The sequence below is a fragment of the Medicago sativa genome, chromosome 1, assembly GCF_051527215.1.
Source record: "Medicago sativa cultivar Bolivia chromosome 1, Bolivia_mono, whole genome shotgun sequence".
NCBI classification, from domain to species: Eukaryota; Viridiplantae; Streptophyta; class Magnoliopsida; order Fabales; family Fabaceae; genus Medicago; species Medicago sativa.
The window spans coordinates 94052850-94070127 of NC_140749.1; the positions used below are offsets into that span (position 1 = coordinate 94052850).

A 17278-nucleotide genomic window follows, 5' to 3' on the forward strand; every position below is an offset into this window, starting at 1 on the left:
CATAATTAGTTTCACTCTCTTTTTGTGTTTTTTTAGCGTGCGCTCTATAGCTGTAACGCTTAATTTCTTGTTGATAACTTGATGTAAACGATACTTTTTTTTAACTCTTTTATGACGCATCTTATATTTGAGAGACTAAATTTCTGATTAATATATTTCATTTTCACTTCTTAAAAAAAATAGCTCTGAAGAAATCCAAGTTCCTTTTTTGTTAGTATATGAAATTTGTTTTATTTTGTGTTTCTAGTTTTAGTTTTTGCAGTAGTGGTATATATTGGGGAATCCATACATGAGCTAGCTAGCTATAGTTTCAAATGAGTGAATGACCATAGAGAGTCATTAAAGTTGCTCAGTCCAATAGAGACGTTGGTTGAATTATGAATCAAAAAGTAAATGACTGAAAGATGAAAATTTAGTGTATTGTTTCTCTTCTTGTGGTTGGTCCACCTAGAATTAATAACTATGACCTACTCCAACGATAATCCTGTTCATACAGCATAAATCATAACTGAACAAGAATAAGTCTCATTTTCGCAAAGACGTTCGATAATGAAAATGTTTGTTAGACACCTGAATATAGGAATAGAGTAATTTTGATAAATGTTTTAGGCTGAACATGTGATTGGAAGAAAAATAAAGATAAAATAAAGATGTTCAACTATGTTTGATCTGATCTATATGAATGAATAAATAGAAAAGTATACATACGATCTGTTTTCCCACTGTACTCACTGTTTTTGGTAAAGTTTTCACATTTTATTTATATAATCAAATTTTATACTTTTATATTTGCACGTAAAATTTTATCTGATAAAAAACTACTACTAAAAGAAAATTAAGATTAGATACAAGATGTTAAGTACTAGGAACAAATTTCTCAAGAGTCATATACCACCTAAAAATATACTAATACCGTCTCAAAAAATGTATTCTATAAATGTTTTTATACATTGGTTTGAAATCGAAAACTTTCTCTTTGTGTGAGAAACATTGACAATAACTCTACATAAGTTTTATCCATAAACATACTGCTAAAAGTAAGGAACATTTTGTTTTTTTTATATTATATTGTATTTTAGAATGATAGACTAATTATGAGAATTCAATATAGTATAGTATGGTCTAGTGGTTCGGGTTGTCTGTAGGGAATACTTTGCAACTTGTAAAACCTATCCATTTGCAACTTGCACACACAAAAGATATGAGTGTGTAATGCAACCATGCATATATAAAGAGACATTTGCACTTGAAAGTTGAAACAAATCACAACAAATATTCTCCCCTCCTAAATAATATTTCCTTAATATTCCAAGTCATGGAATATTTCTTACAGATTTTCTTTCTCTTTTCTTTATTCTATTCCATTTTAAAACTTTTCAAGTTGATTCTTAAACGTAGAAGCCAATCATGTTACATGTTAGCCTATGAGTGTTTCAGACCAAAAGAATACACAAAACTCAACACAGATTCATGTGCAAAAATTGTCATGAGAAACAAAAACCTAGGTCTTGAGGAATTTAGATTCCTCCTTAAAACCATGGTTAGTTCAGGAATCGGTGAGAACACATACTGTCCAAGAAACGTTCTTGAAGGAAGAGAAACATGTCCAACTCTTAAAGACACATATGAAGAGATAGATGAAATTATGTTTGATACACTTGACAACCTCTTCAAAAAAACATGTTTCTCTCCTTCAGAAATAGACATTCTTGTTGTCAATGTTTCATTGTTTTCACCAGCACCTTCACTCACAGCAAGAATAATAAACAGATATAAAATGAGAGAAGACGTAAAAGTCTTCAATCTTGCAGGAATGGGGTGTAGTGCAAGTGTTGTTGCTATTGATCTTGTTCAACAGCTTTTCAAAACATATGAAAATTCCCTTGGAATTGTTGTGAGCACAGAAGATCTTGGCTCTCATTGGTACTGTGGAAAAGACAAAAAAATGATGCTTTCTAACTGTCTTTTTCGAGCAGGTGGTTGTTCCATGCTTTTCACAAACAAAACAGAACTGAAAGATAGAGCCATCTTGAAACTGAAACACATGGAAAGAACACAGTACGGTGCTGATGATGAAGCTTACAATTGTTGCATACAAGTGGAAGATGAAGAAGGGTTTGCAGGTTTTAGACTAACCAAAAGTCTTGTTAAATCTGCTGCAAAAGCTTTGACAGTAAATTTACAGTCTATGGTCCCAAAGATTCTCCCATTTTGGGAACTGGTCAGGTTTTTCATAATTTCATTACGCAATAGTATGAAAAAAGTTGAATTTGGAAATATTTTTATTTTGTTTTTGAACCTTGGTAAAATGGTTATAAAACCGAAATTTAATATGTTGGGAGGGGGTTTGAATTTGAAAAGTGGAATAGAACATTTTTGTGTTCATCCTGGTGGCAGGGCAGTTATTGATGGGGTTGGTAAGGGTTTAACATTGAATGAATATGATCTTGAGCCAGCTAGGATGGCACTTCATCGTTGGGGTAATACTTCTGCTGGTGGATTATGGTATGTTTTAGGTTATATGGAAGCAAAAAAGAGGCTTAAGAAAGGTGATAGGATTTTGATGATTAGTCTTGGAGCTGGGTTTAAGTGTAATAATTGTGTTTGGGAAGTTATGAAGGATTTGTCTGATACTAATGTTTGGAAAGATTGTATTGAGAGTTATCCTCCAGATACACTCAATAATCCTTTTAAGGAAAAGTATAATTGGATTAATGATGAATATCTTAGCTTTGTGAGGTTGGATTTTAGTACTATGGTGTTTAACTAATTAGGAGATGCAGTATGGGATTCATTGTCATCATACACAAAGATATAGCTAGCTAGCTTGGTTAATTTATTAATTACAAATTGTGTAATGGGAGAAAAGGGAAAAAAAGAATTGATTGATAAACTCAAACTACATATACAAGTTTTAGGGAAGTTGAGTTATGTTTACAACTTTTCAAAACATTTGTTCTTGTCCATGTTTAAACATATAGTCTTGTCTTGTATTATTTGATTAAAGGAGGAGAAAAGCAAGTGTAACTTCAAAACCCTATGTATTGTGCTATTATTTGATGAAATAAAGTTCATGTCATTAATATGTACGTATACCATTTTGGTGTATATATTGGTTAAATATAATTTTTTGTATAGCTGTGTCTTACTGTCACATTTTGTTTTACTTACCTGGTGTTTTTTTTCAATTTCCTGTGTACTAAATACTATTGGCATGTAATTGGTTTCTCTTTTGCTTTTTGATAAGAAAACAATTTTGATACTTTGAGATTTACAACACTCACAAACACCAATGGTAACAAAAAAAACATGCAAATGGTTTTTTATTTGAAATTTTAGAATGAGAACTAATCATTTACTTTTAGATGCAATATATGTTTGAGAAGTAGAAAGAAGAATGAAATTACCAAAATAGACCAGGCATGGGCTGTACTTCTCCCCTCTTAATAGAGAAAAAAAAATTCTTCCATCAAAAGGAAATAGAAGGAGAAGCTATGTGTTTGTATCACTACATGTGCTACATCGAAAAACCATTCCTATGTGTGTGTATGTTTTTTTTTGTACAATATATTTCTTTTAACTCAGATAATTATAGAGATATCATAAAAACGTGATATAATAGTAGTGTTAGCAACACTCTCTTTTAAACACTCTTTTTAATAGTCATTTTCTAATTAGTTTAAATCAATGTGGGTCCTACGTTTTAAAAATTGAACCCACGTAAAGTGCTGGGACATACATTAATTTCAACAAATAAAAGAATGAGTAGTAGAGAGTAGAGAGTGCTGAAAGTGAGTGTTGTTAGTATTCCTCTAACAAAATTCTCCAATGCCAGGCACGTGCACTTCGTTGTCTCCCTTAGCGGTGCCGCAACCTCATCACTAGCCAGGCTTGCAGAAACCTTTGCCCGATTATTCACTTTCATTCCTCCGATTGTTAGATTTATAATTACCATTTGAGACCGCTTGAACTCCTTCTTGATGCCAGCCATATGTTACAATTAATTCATACGTCAATTTTAGATTTGTTGAACCTCATTCATGGTTATCAACATCAATTCAATACCTTTCTTATGGGCCAATTTCTCGTTTACATCAAATTTATGTAACCCCCTGCTATTTTTTATTTCAGAATATGGAATTTTTATTTTTTACTTTTCCACCATAAAAAAAAAAAAACTTCAAATCGAAATGTTTCACTGCCTTCTTAGATATGAGTAGATATTCTTCTCACAAATATTTCGAAAATTCAACGATATTAAATTAAAGTTTGCTGGTATGAGTAGCAATGGGTTGCTTCGATCTAAACAATTAGGTTAGGCTGTATTTATTGGAGAAGAGAAAGAAGACTAATAATAGCACGTGCCTCGCTTATTTAATTTGACAACGGGTTAGATTCATTTGATTATAAGGATGAGATGTGGTGTAAGTACATTTATACCTGGCGTCGTATCATGCCTCTCTCTCGTCAACCTTCATAAATTGATTCCCAAAATTTTTAGATAAATACATGTCAAATTGATTTTTTATTTCAATATTAATTTTGGAACCTCCATAAACAAAAAATCTATAAAAAAAACCAAATAATCAATTCAACACCATAGGACTACAAATTGAAATATATTTGAAAGATGAAATCACTGCTAATTGTTTGTTTGTTTCATCACGATGAAAGATTGAAATTGGCTTTTTGTTTAGGAAAAAGATAGGTAGACACCCTTTTTTATACACCTCCCATGTACACCCAATGTGTCAGGGGTATTTTAGTAATTTCACATCACATCATCACCCCCTTTCATCTCTTCTTTCAATGTTTTTGACACATGTCACAATTGTGTGTGGGTGTTAAAGGGTGTATACCACCTAAGGTGGTACATGTATAAGGGCTCTTCTGTTTAATGGTTGTTTTGAAAGATGAAGTTGCAACACACACAAAAATTCCCCTTTGTAGCATCCAGATACGAAATTTCAATTGAAATTCAATCAGGGATATTTCTTTTATGATATATATTGATGATTGATTGTGTTTTTAAAAATAGACGTTTCACATGAAGGCATAATTTATGGGTTCAATTGAAGAAGATGAATAGTGTTCAATAGAATTGATATAATAAGGAGAGGAACATGTGTTTTAAACCGTGACTTTTTCATCTCAACCATTTATTTCTGATCTAATGGTTGATAAATATTCTCACCATTCTCATATAAGATAGTCCTCATATGATATGTCATACTCCCTCCGGTCACTAATATAAGCAAAATTTGACTTTTTTGATACATTGAATAATTAATGTATCTAGTCTATAATAAAGTCTAGATAGATTAATTATTTAATGTATCTAAAAAGTGAAATTTTGCTTATAATAGTGACCGGAAGGAGTATGTGTGTGTGTGTGTTTTCGTACTAATGATACATATTAATTAAATTAAATTCATAACATTTTTTGCCTATTGGTTTTTCAATGCCTAGTGGCTAGAAATTTGCCATAAGATAAATAAGTAGAAGAATAGTGCTAGCAACACTCTCTTTTCAACACTCTCTCAAACACTCATTTTCTCATTGGTTTAAACCAAGGTGGGTCTCACACATTGGAAATGGGTTCCACTTAAAGTGGTGGGACATACATTAATTTCACCCAATAAGAGAGTGAGTGTTAGAGAGAGTGTCCCTAGCATTCCTCATAAAGAGTAGAAAATTCAGAAATCTAACACCGACCCTGCATACATAGACACAAATTTCTTCCATATCAAATTTATGGCAATTGCATATATATTATATTCTGAATTTATTATATTTATTATTATATTAATATAAAATTATTGTTAATATTTTAATTTAAAATTAAAATATTCAAAGAAAATATATTAAAAGAGACTAATTATGAAAATAATAAAGGTATGAAATTATTAATCAATTTTTTTTTCTACTTGTTCTTCAAGTAAAAAGAGCCTCATCGGCTGACTCTGCCAACTGAGTTACACAGAAACCGTGATTTTTCATTTTTATCTATCATAATTAAATTATTTATCATCAATTGTATATTTTGCCAAATAAAAAATCATTATATTTAGATATTTTTAAATGATCATATGCATTTGGCTTCAACGGTCATAAAATTTAACTAGAACATTTTTGTTTGACCTTAAAATTAGTTTATGAACTGTTTGAAACATGAAAAACACCAAGATCAGTTTCATGCAGAATGCCTTTCATTGATTGTACATGAGGTGAGGACTGAGGTGGTGCGTGCACCAAAATAACGTCATTACTGGGTTTACGAAAAGAGGGTAGAAGCATTCAATGGTTCCATTGTCCTTAGCCATAATGGCCATAAAGAAAATAATAGAAATTGTTATTTGTATGAATGGCCCCATGAAAAAAGGTTGTCTGGCCCTCTCTGGCATGTTTACTGCATTGGCCGGATCTTTCTTTTTCCTATTGAATTATGTATACTATCATTAATGATAAAATGGCTAGCTTTTCTCTCTAGGTCACTATATATTGTGACATGTATTCTCAGGACGTGACCATTTAAGCATACTAATATATATGGAGTAGTATGCAGGGGCGGATGCACTTGAGAGATATGTGGAGCTAAAGCACCACATGAAATGAATTTTTTATTTTTTTTAATAAATAAAACACATGTTAAAAATAAGATTTTTTGAATGTTTTGTCACTTGTTAATGATATCAAAAAATAATTATAAGAAATGAGGAATGAGGGATGAGAAGAACTTATATATCTAAAGTTATTAAAATTTGCAATTAGCAAGATATTGATGTGCCTGATATGATGCACCGTACGCGCAAATGAAACAACTTTTCATTGAAAAACACCATTTGTTTATTAAAAGTTATATATTTAATATAAAAAACACAAGTTATAAGACAAACTTACCATTTTAAATTTCTTAATATGTGCAAATTTGCACATGATAGAAAAAAAAACTCTTCTTATTTTTAATATAATCTGCATTATTGTTTCTTCAAAATTTTAGCCCCGCGTATACTAATTGTCTGGATCCGCCCCTGGTAGTATGTGTTAAAAACTTCACATGCCATGACTTATTATAACGGGACACTTTATTGGCTTTACTTGGGACTCCACTTTGGTGTCATAGCTTGTGTGTCATTGATGCCATAGCTTGCATCTCGACCACACACACACATCACACACACATCCCCACACACATCCACACACATCAACGGTCAGGATTTTTCCAATGGCACCAATGACACACAAGCTATGGCATGGAAGTATTTTCCCTTTACTTGGTGCTTCGTGTACTACACTACTTTGCCCAGTGAGATCAAAACTGCCGTATAATTATAAATTATTTGGTACTGTACTTTTGTTCACAAGGGTAAAAGAGGGGTTTGTTGAAATATTGACTCAATTTGATACTGATGCTGCGGCCAAAATCGTGATGCGATTGGGATCATGAAATTAAATGAGAAAACTTTTAGGGAGGAAGAGTTGAAGATATTTGGGTAAGAGATTTTTGAGTTGGAAACAATCGTGAACAATTGGGTGAGTATTGAGTTTCTTGTTATGGAAAGAGATTTGGAAATTAGTATAAATTATGTTTGTTTTTAGAGAGTTTATTGAATTTAATTTCTTTTAATTATTTTGTATATCTTGTGAGAAATACATTGATAGTGAAGTGAAGAGTTTTCTCTTCTCTCTCCGTAGGTCGGTCGAATTGGATGAACAAATTTAGTATTTTTCTTTTTTGTTACTCTCTTTATCTTTTGTTCTTTTTTTTTTTTGTAGTGTCTTTTGTTCTTATTTAACTTGTGGTTTTGTTGTTCTTGTCGTTCTTGTTTGAGACTACTTTGAATTTGATTGCTACTTACTTTTGTTCTTCATATATTTAAATTTATTGGTGTGATTTGAGATATGAAATTAACAACAACACAAAATCACATCATCTTTTAAACGAAATTGTATTTACACATCAAATTTTTGTCAATTTTTTGGGTCGTTTTTTTTTATTGTCCAATATAAGATTTCATCTATTAGATATTTATTTATAAGTCTTCTAAGCACGATTGAGTTGGTACTGCAAGGACAATATTAAAACATTTAAAATGAACTTTTTTATAATTGCTTTATTTTTTAAATTCTTAACGGATGTCTTTGAGATATTCGATAGTATGAGCATTTTAATTTACCTGGTATGTCCAATCAATCATCTTCATCATTTTTTTTTTTGAAAGAAATCATCTTCATCATTGTTCACAAGAAATTAGATAAAACGAATTTATAATGATTTCCATAACATCGTTTATTTTTCCTAGATCAAATACAATTGTAAATAAAATATGATATTATTTTTATAAAGAAATATCAAAAGTGAATCTTATAATAATGGTGCAGGCAGTAGTTTTTTATAATAGTGGTGCATGTAGTAGTGTTTTTAGTCAACTGGTAATAAAAGACGCAAATTAGCTATTCAAACTTGAGGATCTTTAAATATACACATTTTGGTAGGTGACATTTTTTCTGAATGTTTTTAATTTTATTTTTTATGGGTAGGTGACATTATTCTTCAATGAAATGCCAGTTTTGGCAAATACTACTAATAATTTATTGAACATATATACATATAGGATCTAAATGGATATCTATGGACACAAACAACGTGATATGCGTGTCAGTTCCGTTAGATAAATATGAATTATGTACTCTATTTATATTCGTGCAGATATTCGTTTAGCGGGTAATCTACAGATTTTTTTAACATATTTATGGGTTTATACATATATCCATGGATAACATTTTTAAAAAAAAATTAAAAACAAAAGTTCATCATATGCCATTTTTTCAGCAAAAATAATATCCTACATCTACAATATAAACAAAGATCTTTGACTCAACAAAAACATAAATAAAGTGTGTTACATTTAATTTAATAAAAATAAAGTTCGTGTACTTACTAATAACACTCATAGTATCGAGGTTTTTGGCTCAGAAAGTTAAAAAGTATTAAGGTTATTTGTGTAATTTACTCAGTTTAATAGTGTGAATACCATGATATATGCATCCGTATTTATCAGATAGTTGAAATATCTGTTTATTTTATCCATGAATATCTATTAAGGTATCCGCTCCGTGTCCGTGATAGATTTTATCCACGGATATCCACGGGTGCAGATTTTTGTCATCCCTACATACAACATATTGGGAGCTGTTTCGTTGCACCTTTGTTGCGTCTTTATTTTCTCCTTTTAGTTTCAAAAAGAAACATACACACTAAGTGTTATTTCTTTTGAAGGAAACATTACGGGTGTGTTTGTTTCATGTTTATCAAATTTAATTTTAGGAATGACATTTTTTGAAATATAAAGGTGTGAATTTTATTCCAATGTATTTAGAAAAAAGATTTTTGGTTAATATTATATTATTCTCAAGAACCTTAAAAATAGAGATTATAATAGGTAGTTAAACATAAACTTATTCTCATCTTCATGGAAACTTATTCTCATCACATGAACTTATTCTCATTTTTTTACATGCATAAAATAACAAAACCTAAAGCTCTATGAAAACTTGGTTCACAAGAGTTCTTGGTCCGTTACTTCATTCAATTGGCGTCATGGACTTTCTCTCTGAAGACTCTATGAAAACTTTGATTTCCTAGGTCTCAGTTTGTTTTGTTTTTTCTTTTCTTCTTGTTGTTTTGTTTTTAGATTTGTAACAAAAAGAAAAATAATAAAACCTAAGACTACAAAACATTATTTATACTTTATATTTGTTTCTTCTTGTTGGACTTTTGAACCTTAAATCCGTGCCTACGTCGGTTCAACGTCCGTTTCAGTTTTGATTGCCTTATTAACACTAACCTAAATAGGCACATTTATTGGGGACTATAAATTTTCGGGGATTATAGAGAATGATGAATGGTGTTTATGGAGCGGGGGGGGGGGGGGGGGGGGGGGGGGGGGGGGAGTTCTCTCTTCACTTTTTTGGGGACTACATTTAAAAATATATGGATGTTAATGAAAATATAACGAAATAGAGTTATTGGTATGGGGAGTGGTTATGGTGCATAAGGAAATCCTTATGCACCGTGCATAAATCTCAGCCCATTAACTGGTAGCCCAACATAATTGCTTCGTACACCCCAACCCATTTTGTCATACACCCCCAAGAGAAACCAAAAACATATTTCAAGGCAACAACCTTCGTGAAAGGCAGAAACCTAGCATCATTTTCGTTAATTATTTCATTCTTTCTTTGTTCATCTCTTACAAATTATAATAGGCAAAGCAGAACAAAGAGGACAATCATATTAAATAAATAAGTACATATGACAACATGCGAAAACCAGTGAATACAAAGTCCAGATACTCATATTCTTGAACTTTTTAGAGCAATTATTTTGTTCTGACATGTCTGAGTTCTCTGGCTTTGGTATTTTCTTTGATATACGAAGTCCATAATTTTCCTGGAAATAAGATGAATACAAAGTCCGTATTTTTCTTGGAAAAGATGGAGGGAGAAATAGCAGAGCCATAACACACCACATTGAAATAGTGAAATCTACAATATCTTACGTTTTCTTCAAATTTTGATTTTTAGCACCAATTATCAAAAATTAACGCTACTGTTTCAAACATATTATATTGTTCACCCATTAAGCACATTTTCAACTAGGGGGAAAAAGTGTAAAAAGCATTCTAAGAATTTTAAGAATTCCAAGGCGCCTAAGAATTCGTGAAACTCCGTACGTAACGGCAACACAAATAGTCACTAATAACTCTCCGGAAAAAATAAAGGAATTGATGGTCATGGATTACTGAAACCATAAGTATGGTTTAATGGTTTTGATAGTCATATATGTGAAACCCAGATAATTGTGTAATGGTTTTTAATGAAATTATTATTGTTAGATGGTTTTGAATAATGATTAAGATGTTATACACTGAAATTATTATTGAAACCATAATTATCGTTTAATGATTTTGATAGTCTTCTATGAGAAACCAAAATAATTGTCTAATGGTTTTGCTATGGGTATGGTTTCTGTGAGTTGTACTCCAAAACCATTTTGCTGTGGAAATGGTTTCTGTGAGTTGTACTCCAAAACCATTAGATGTACTTAATGGTTTTGAATTTTCTTTTTCATCAATTCACAGCAAGAAACCTTCGTCGGAGAAGACAGAGGAGACGAATCCGCTGAATCGGAGAAGACAGAGGTGCACAAACCCTAAATTCTTTCTCTCTCTCTTACAATTTATGGATCAAACGTCAACTTTTTCCAAAAATTGTCAATAACACTATGAATACCATCAAGAACAGTTTTCCAGAAACGCAATACATATGAACACATAAACACAAAACCGAATTTACACCATTCAAACATCACAAATTACTTGAACTCTCCTTTCAATAACTCGTTTTCAGATTCGTTTTCTTTCAACAACAACATTGTTTCAACACAAAAATTCCAGCAACGATTTATTACAAAACAAGATCAAATCTGAAGCGAAAACAACACAATTCCGACTTGCACAGAAACCGAGAACGGAAGGCGGAAGACAGATTCAACCGGATCGGAGTAATGAGAGGTGTGATCGCGCCGGATTCTGATGTAGTTGGTTTTTCCTACACGTCATATAACTATGTACACGTGAGTATATATAGGATCGTTTCCACAGGGAGTTACGTTAATCATAAGCATTTACACAATCGTTCATATTAAGGGTTTGGATATATTCAAGTTTGTTTGTAACACTATATCCATAAATTACACTAAAGTAAAAACGAGAGGGGATCGAACTATTTCGCTTGCGGTATAAGATAACGAGCAAGCATAACAGCAGCAATCTCTCGATCGATTAACAGACTCTAGCTTTATAACCAATATTATTACAATCATTTCTACAATATCCTTCGTGTCCAAAGCGACATCGTTATTTCTAGGTTATCGTTTAAACATTCGTGTCCAAATTCCTTAAACGATAACAAAGTCGATCGGATAACTTAATCGACCGTGTCCAGCCTGGTTAAGCATCCGAAAGCATTAAAATCTTGATTAAAAGTAATTATCAAAGGTTTACAAACTTGTCAAGAGTGATATAACATAAGATAGATTGTTATTCTAGTTCTAGATTCAAGAGTTTGTGTCCAAATCATCTTGAATCTCTTTGAAAGCATTAAAAGCAAGAATAACAACAATATTGAATCATATAGCTAGAACCATATATATTAAAAGATCAAAAGATTACATAATAGCTTGATTGTTACCTCAATACTACAAAGAAGGTTAGTTACATATAGACATGTAAACTAATGCAAGGAATGAAGGAAAGATGAAGATTCCATGCCAAGATCCTTGATGTCTCAATGAATCTAGGGTTGAATCTACTCCTTAATCACTTGCTTTGTGTTTCTCTCTATGAAATAGCTCTAACCTCTCTCTAGAAATGTGTAAAATGTTTTCAATGGAATAGTGAATACCTAAAAGAGAGGTAAAAATGTTATTTAAATGGCCTGTGTTTTTGCACCTGCGCTAATAGCGCAACTCACGCTAATAGCGTGGTAAGGCGGCCTATAATCTGGCCAATGGGAGCCTGCCACGTTGTTCTTGCCCTGCTGCTACGCTCCAGCCACGCTAATAGCGTGGCTCTCTGGAGCATTTACGCTAATAGCGTGAAATACGCTAATAGCGTAGCTCTTCAAACCCAGCTTCTGCTTCCACGCTCCAGGTACGCATATAGCGTAGCTCTCTGGACATTGTACGCTAATAGCTCAGAATACGCTATTAGCGTACTCTTCAAGAGTGCTCCAGATCCACGCCCCAGGTGCGCTAATGGCGTATCCCTCTGACCTTTGGCATTTCTTCATCACGCCAATAGCGTAGGACACGCTAATGGCGTAGCTTCTTTGAACTTTGACATTTCTTGCTCCTTGCTTGTAATTTCCTGCACAAAAAGGGTAGACTAAGGCTCAAAAGCATAAATGACATATTAACACAATATTTGGAGTTTTCCATAGAGAATCTTGCAAAACAAGTCACTAAAACGCCTAAACTCCTATGCGAAATATATCACTTTTAAACACTTATCAAACTCTCCCCAACTTGGCTTTTTGTTTGTCCTCAAACAAATCAATTGAAAAGGAAACTAACAAGGCTTTGGACAAGGTTTTCAACATGGTGTCAAACAATTCAAAACAAAAATACACAAATGGTGATTCAAAAATGATCGCGTGGACAAGCATGAAGTCCTCCGCTACTCTAGGTTCAAACTAAGAATGCGACTAATGTCCTAAGCACAAACTATACATCATAAACTTCAAGACATAAACATAACTATCTATGAACCACACCTAACACACTTCTTTGAAAGTAAATGCAATATAAAGATAACAATGAATGAGGTAATGAACACACATCCAACAATCATGCTAACATCCTATTTAAGTTAGGTGTCCATCCAAATATCGTCTCAAAAAGCATAAAAGCATGGATCAAAAGGTCTTGCAAGGGTTATAACTTGGCCGGGCTACAAAAGAAATGTCATATGTGGGGCAATTGATCAGAGAGCCTATCAAAGAGGAACATTTTTTTTGTATCACAACTTGAAATCCAAATACTTCCCTACCAAGAATTAAAACCTTTGGTGATTAACAATCAAACTTATAACCTTGACAACTTATTCTATTTTTGATTTTTCTCTTTCTTTTTCTTTTCTTTTCTTTTCTTTTTTCAAATGTACAATTTTTTCTTTGATTCAATGTTGTCAGGTTATTTTACAGCTTCACCATAACTTAACATATAATGCCTCCTTTTTCTCCCCAACTTGAATACAACAAAAACTCTAATTGAATGTTCCCCTATCCTAAGGCAAGGGACAAAGTACAAAAAGGTTAAGGGTTCAACAAAGTAAAAATATCAAAGTCCTATAAGATTCAACCATGAACTGGATTTTTGAAAAATTTCAGGCAAATTCAACAAGCATTGTGCTTATGAATATTGACAGTTCATGTTTGAGGACTTGATTCATTAGGCTCAGATTGGGGTATCAGATACTCGCTCTTCTCACAGGTAGGCTTTATGTGGTCAAGTAGGTTACTCTCAATTCAAAAAGTGCCTTGATCCTTTCCATGCTTTCAAACAATTCAAAATAATTATCAGATTTAACATAACTAAAACAAGTTAGACAGTGATTATCGGTCTCCAGCATATATACAACAGATTGAAGCTACCTCACATTTATGTTAAGTACTAAGTGGTTCAAAAATATTTATGTCTATGAAAAAAAATTAAATGATATATATTTTGTGCAAAGTACAAGTTTCAAATTCTTATTAAAAACCTAGAATAACAGGAAACCAATACCTTGGCCTTACGCTTTATCACAAGTAATATCATTATCACTCACCTGCTTTTGCTCAAACATGGCTCCATGGAGCACTTTAAGATTTATTGTTCATGAGCAATTTTCTTTTGAGAGACACAAGCAAGATGTAAACAAAAATTTCATCCAAAGCATAAGTTATTAAACCAAAAAGCTAAGTTATTAAGCCATATAAAAAGTAACAAAGTAACAAAGTAACAAATCAAGCACTAAAAACCACAGTGCTTGAAGAGTACAAAATACAACCAAAATAAACAGATGTTCCAACATGAAATAAAAACATAGAGTTATAAAGCAAAAAGAAAAACATCACTAAAAATCCAACAGATCACTGATCATCCTCTCCAGCATCATCCATGTCAAGATCCTGGTACACATCATCATCATCACCCATGACTCCAGCATCATCAGGTGTCGCCTCATCATCAACAGCATCAGCCACCCCCACATAAGGATTTGGCCTGCCCTCAGGCCAATGAACATAAGCCTGGTACTGCTCAGGAGTCATCACCGGGTACTCAGCATTTCCCGGATGCATGTGAGCATTGTAGAGGTCCTGGTGTATGCCCATGTTACTCCTCCAAATTGCTTCATTCTGGTCCATCAAGAAGCTATTCTGGTTCCTCACGTACTGGTTATGCATCTGCTGCTCCAGCATAAAGGTCTGCAAACCTGAAAAGTCAAAAGAACCAGCACCCTCAGATGGGCCACCTTCATCATCAGAGAAATGGTATTGGGCTGCCCTCTGCTCTGTTTTCTCCCAGGTGCGAATATGAGTGTCAGTAATGGCCCCTTCAATATCCTCATCATAAGGTCCAGTAATGGCCACTCCATTGGCCTTCAGCAATCCCATAATCAAACCGGGGTAGAACAATGCCACCTTCTTAGCACCGGTGGCAACTTTCAAAGCCACAGCCTTCATCTCATTGGCTATGATACGAGCAATATCAACAGGCACTTCTTTCATAATGCACCAGATGAGTGGTAGAACGGATTTTGGGGCATCGGAAGTATGGGCTCTAGGCAGGGCATTGTGGACAAGGAATTGGAAAACTAAGCGGGCAGTAGCGGTCATCTCCTTGGTAAGTGCATGCCTAATCTCTCCCTTGTCATTTTTGACAAAGAGCCTACCCTTGTTCATTATATCACGCTCAATTTGCTGATATTTCCAATTTCCTTGAGCGTTTCTCTTAGCATAGGTACACAAGGTGGGCATTGTGGGGTCCTCAGATGGCTCAAGGTTTAGGGCATTTTCAAGGAAATCATTGATTGCATCCCTATCAAATGGGATTTGCTTTCCTCGGACATAAGAAGTCCAAGAGAAAGTCTCAGCAAAGGTAGCGGGTGAGGCATCAGGGACAGCATTACAATAGAACTCCCTGATTAGGTCGGTGTTAATCTCGGTTGCGGGCACAAGGAGTTTGGTCCATTTGCGACCAGTGAAAATGTGGAGCATATCAGCATGCTCACCACTAGGATGAATGTCAAAAGTTTTCTCGTGCCAGGTTTTGTACTGTGCCATCTTCTTAAACCTGGCAGAGTGGGCAGGGGTGGGGAAACGGTTTGGGATTGCAGGTGCAGCAGAGGAAGAGGCACCTTTGCCTCTAGGACGCTTAGTCCCGGTAGTTTTCTCAACATTTTTAGGTGCCATCTGCAACAAAACCAGGAAACACCAACATTTTACATAGAAAAAATTAGCACAAACTACAATTGGTCATTTAAAAATATCAAAAATTTTGAAAATCTGGGCAAGTAGGAAGATCTACGCTATTAGCGCCTGCCACGCTAATAGCGAAATTTTTCTGGGAAACTTTCGCTATTAGCGTAGATTACGCTAATAGCGAAATTTTTCTGGAAAAGTTGCGCTATTAGCGTAACTTTCGCTATTAGCGTAGCTCTTCGTACCTGCAATTTTCAAATTTTCAAAATCTTTGTTCCTGCAATTTCTCAGCACAATCCAGCATATTTCAACCCTAGGTTTCATCCTATGTCTCTAAAACACAATAGAATCATGAAAAGGAATCAGAATCACAACATTGGCACACAAATCATTCAAAACCCTTATTTTTCAAATTTACAAAATGGGTCAAAATCAAAAGATGAATGTTTGTTGCATGTGGGTTGTGATTATTGTTCCTTTTCCAACTATTATCAATGAAGAACAGTCTCTATTCACAAATCAAAACTCTAACCCTAACCTAACCATCTCTAATCATGTCAAAAGCATGGTTTTTTCAAATTTAAGAACAAAGATAGGAAGAGAATCAAACCTGTTAGTGCAGTGATTAGATGCAAGCAATAGAATGAATGATGCAAAGATGAATGCTTGGAACCAATTGACCCAAAAGAAAAGGGTTTTGATTTTTAGGGTTAGTGTGTGAGTGAGAGAAGTTTTTGTGTGTGAGAGTGAGAAAGTGAAGAATGAAACCGTAAAAGGAATAAGAAGAGTGGGTTGTGGGAAGTTAAGGGGAGTTACTCCCCTTGGGCCCACAAATTTTTTTTTCCCTCACGCCAAAACCACGCTATTAGCGTGGCTCTCTGGAGCTCTCACGCTAATAGCGAAAAATACGCTAATGGCGTGAGGCTTCAGGATCAGTTTTTCAAAGTTTTTCATTCTGCTTGTAAATGTATATGTACTACCACTATATGCAATAAACATAAAAATACTTACAAAACTGGGTGTGCCTCCCAGCAAGAGCTTGTTTTACGTCCTTAGCTTGACGCATTTTGAAGAAATCATGGCTCGATTAGTGAAATCGTCGTCAAACACCGATCAATTTCACCACCGAAGTAGGGCTTAAGCCTTTGCCCATTAACAGTCCAGTTGGCTTTGGTGACTGGATCCTCAAGTTCCACAGCTCCGTACGGTTTGACCTCTTTAACCATGAAAGGTCCGGACCACTTGGACT

General features: G+C 33.8%; 1 protein-coding gene across 1 annotated transcript; it reads left to right on the forward strand.

The window, feature by feature from the left end:
- Positions 1–1260: 1260 nt before the first annotated feature.
- LOC146959390 (3-ketoacyl-CoA synthase 19-like) lies at positions 1261–3089 on the forward strand. Its single transcript, XM_085740930.1, has one exon. It carries the CDS (start codon positions 1316–1318, stop codon positions 2768–2770), a length of 1455 nt encoding a protein of 484 aa, XP_085597056.1. The 5' UTR covers positions 1261–1315; the 3' UTR covers positions 2771–3089.
- Positions 3090–17278: the final 14189 nt, after the last annotated feature.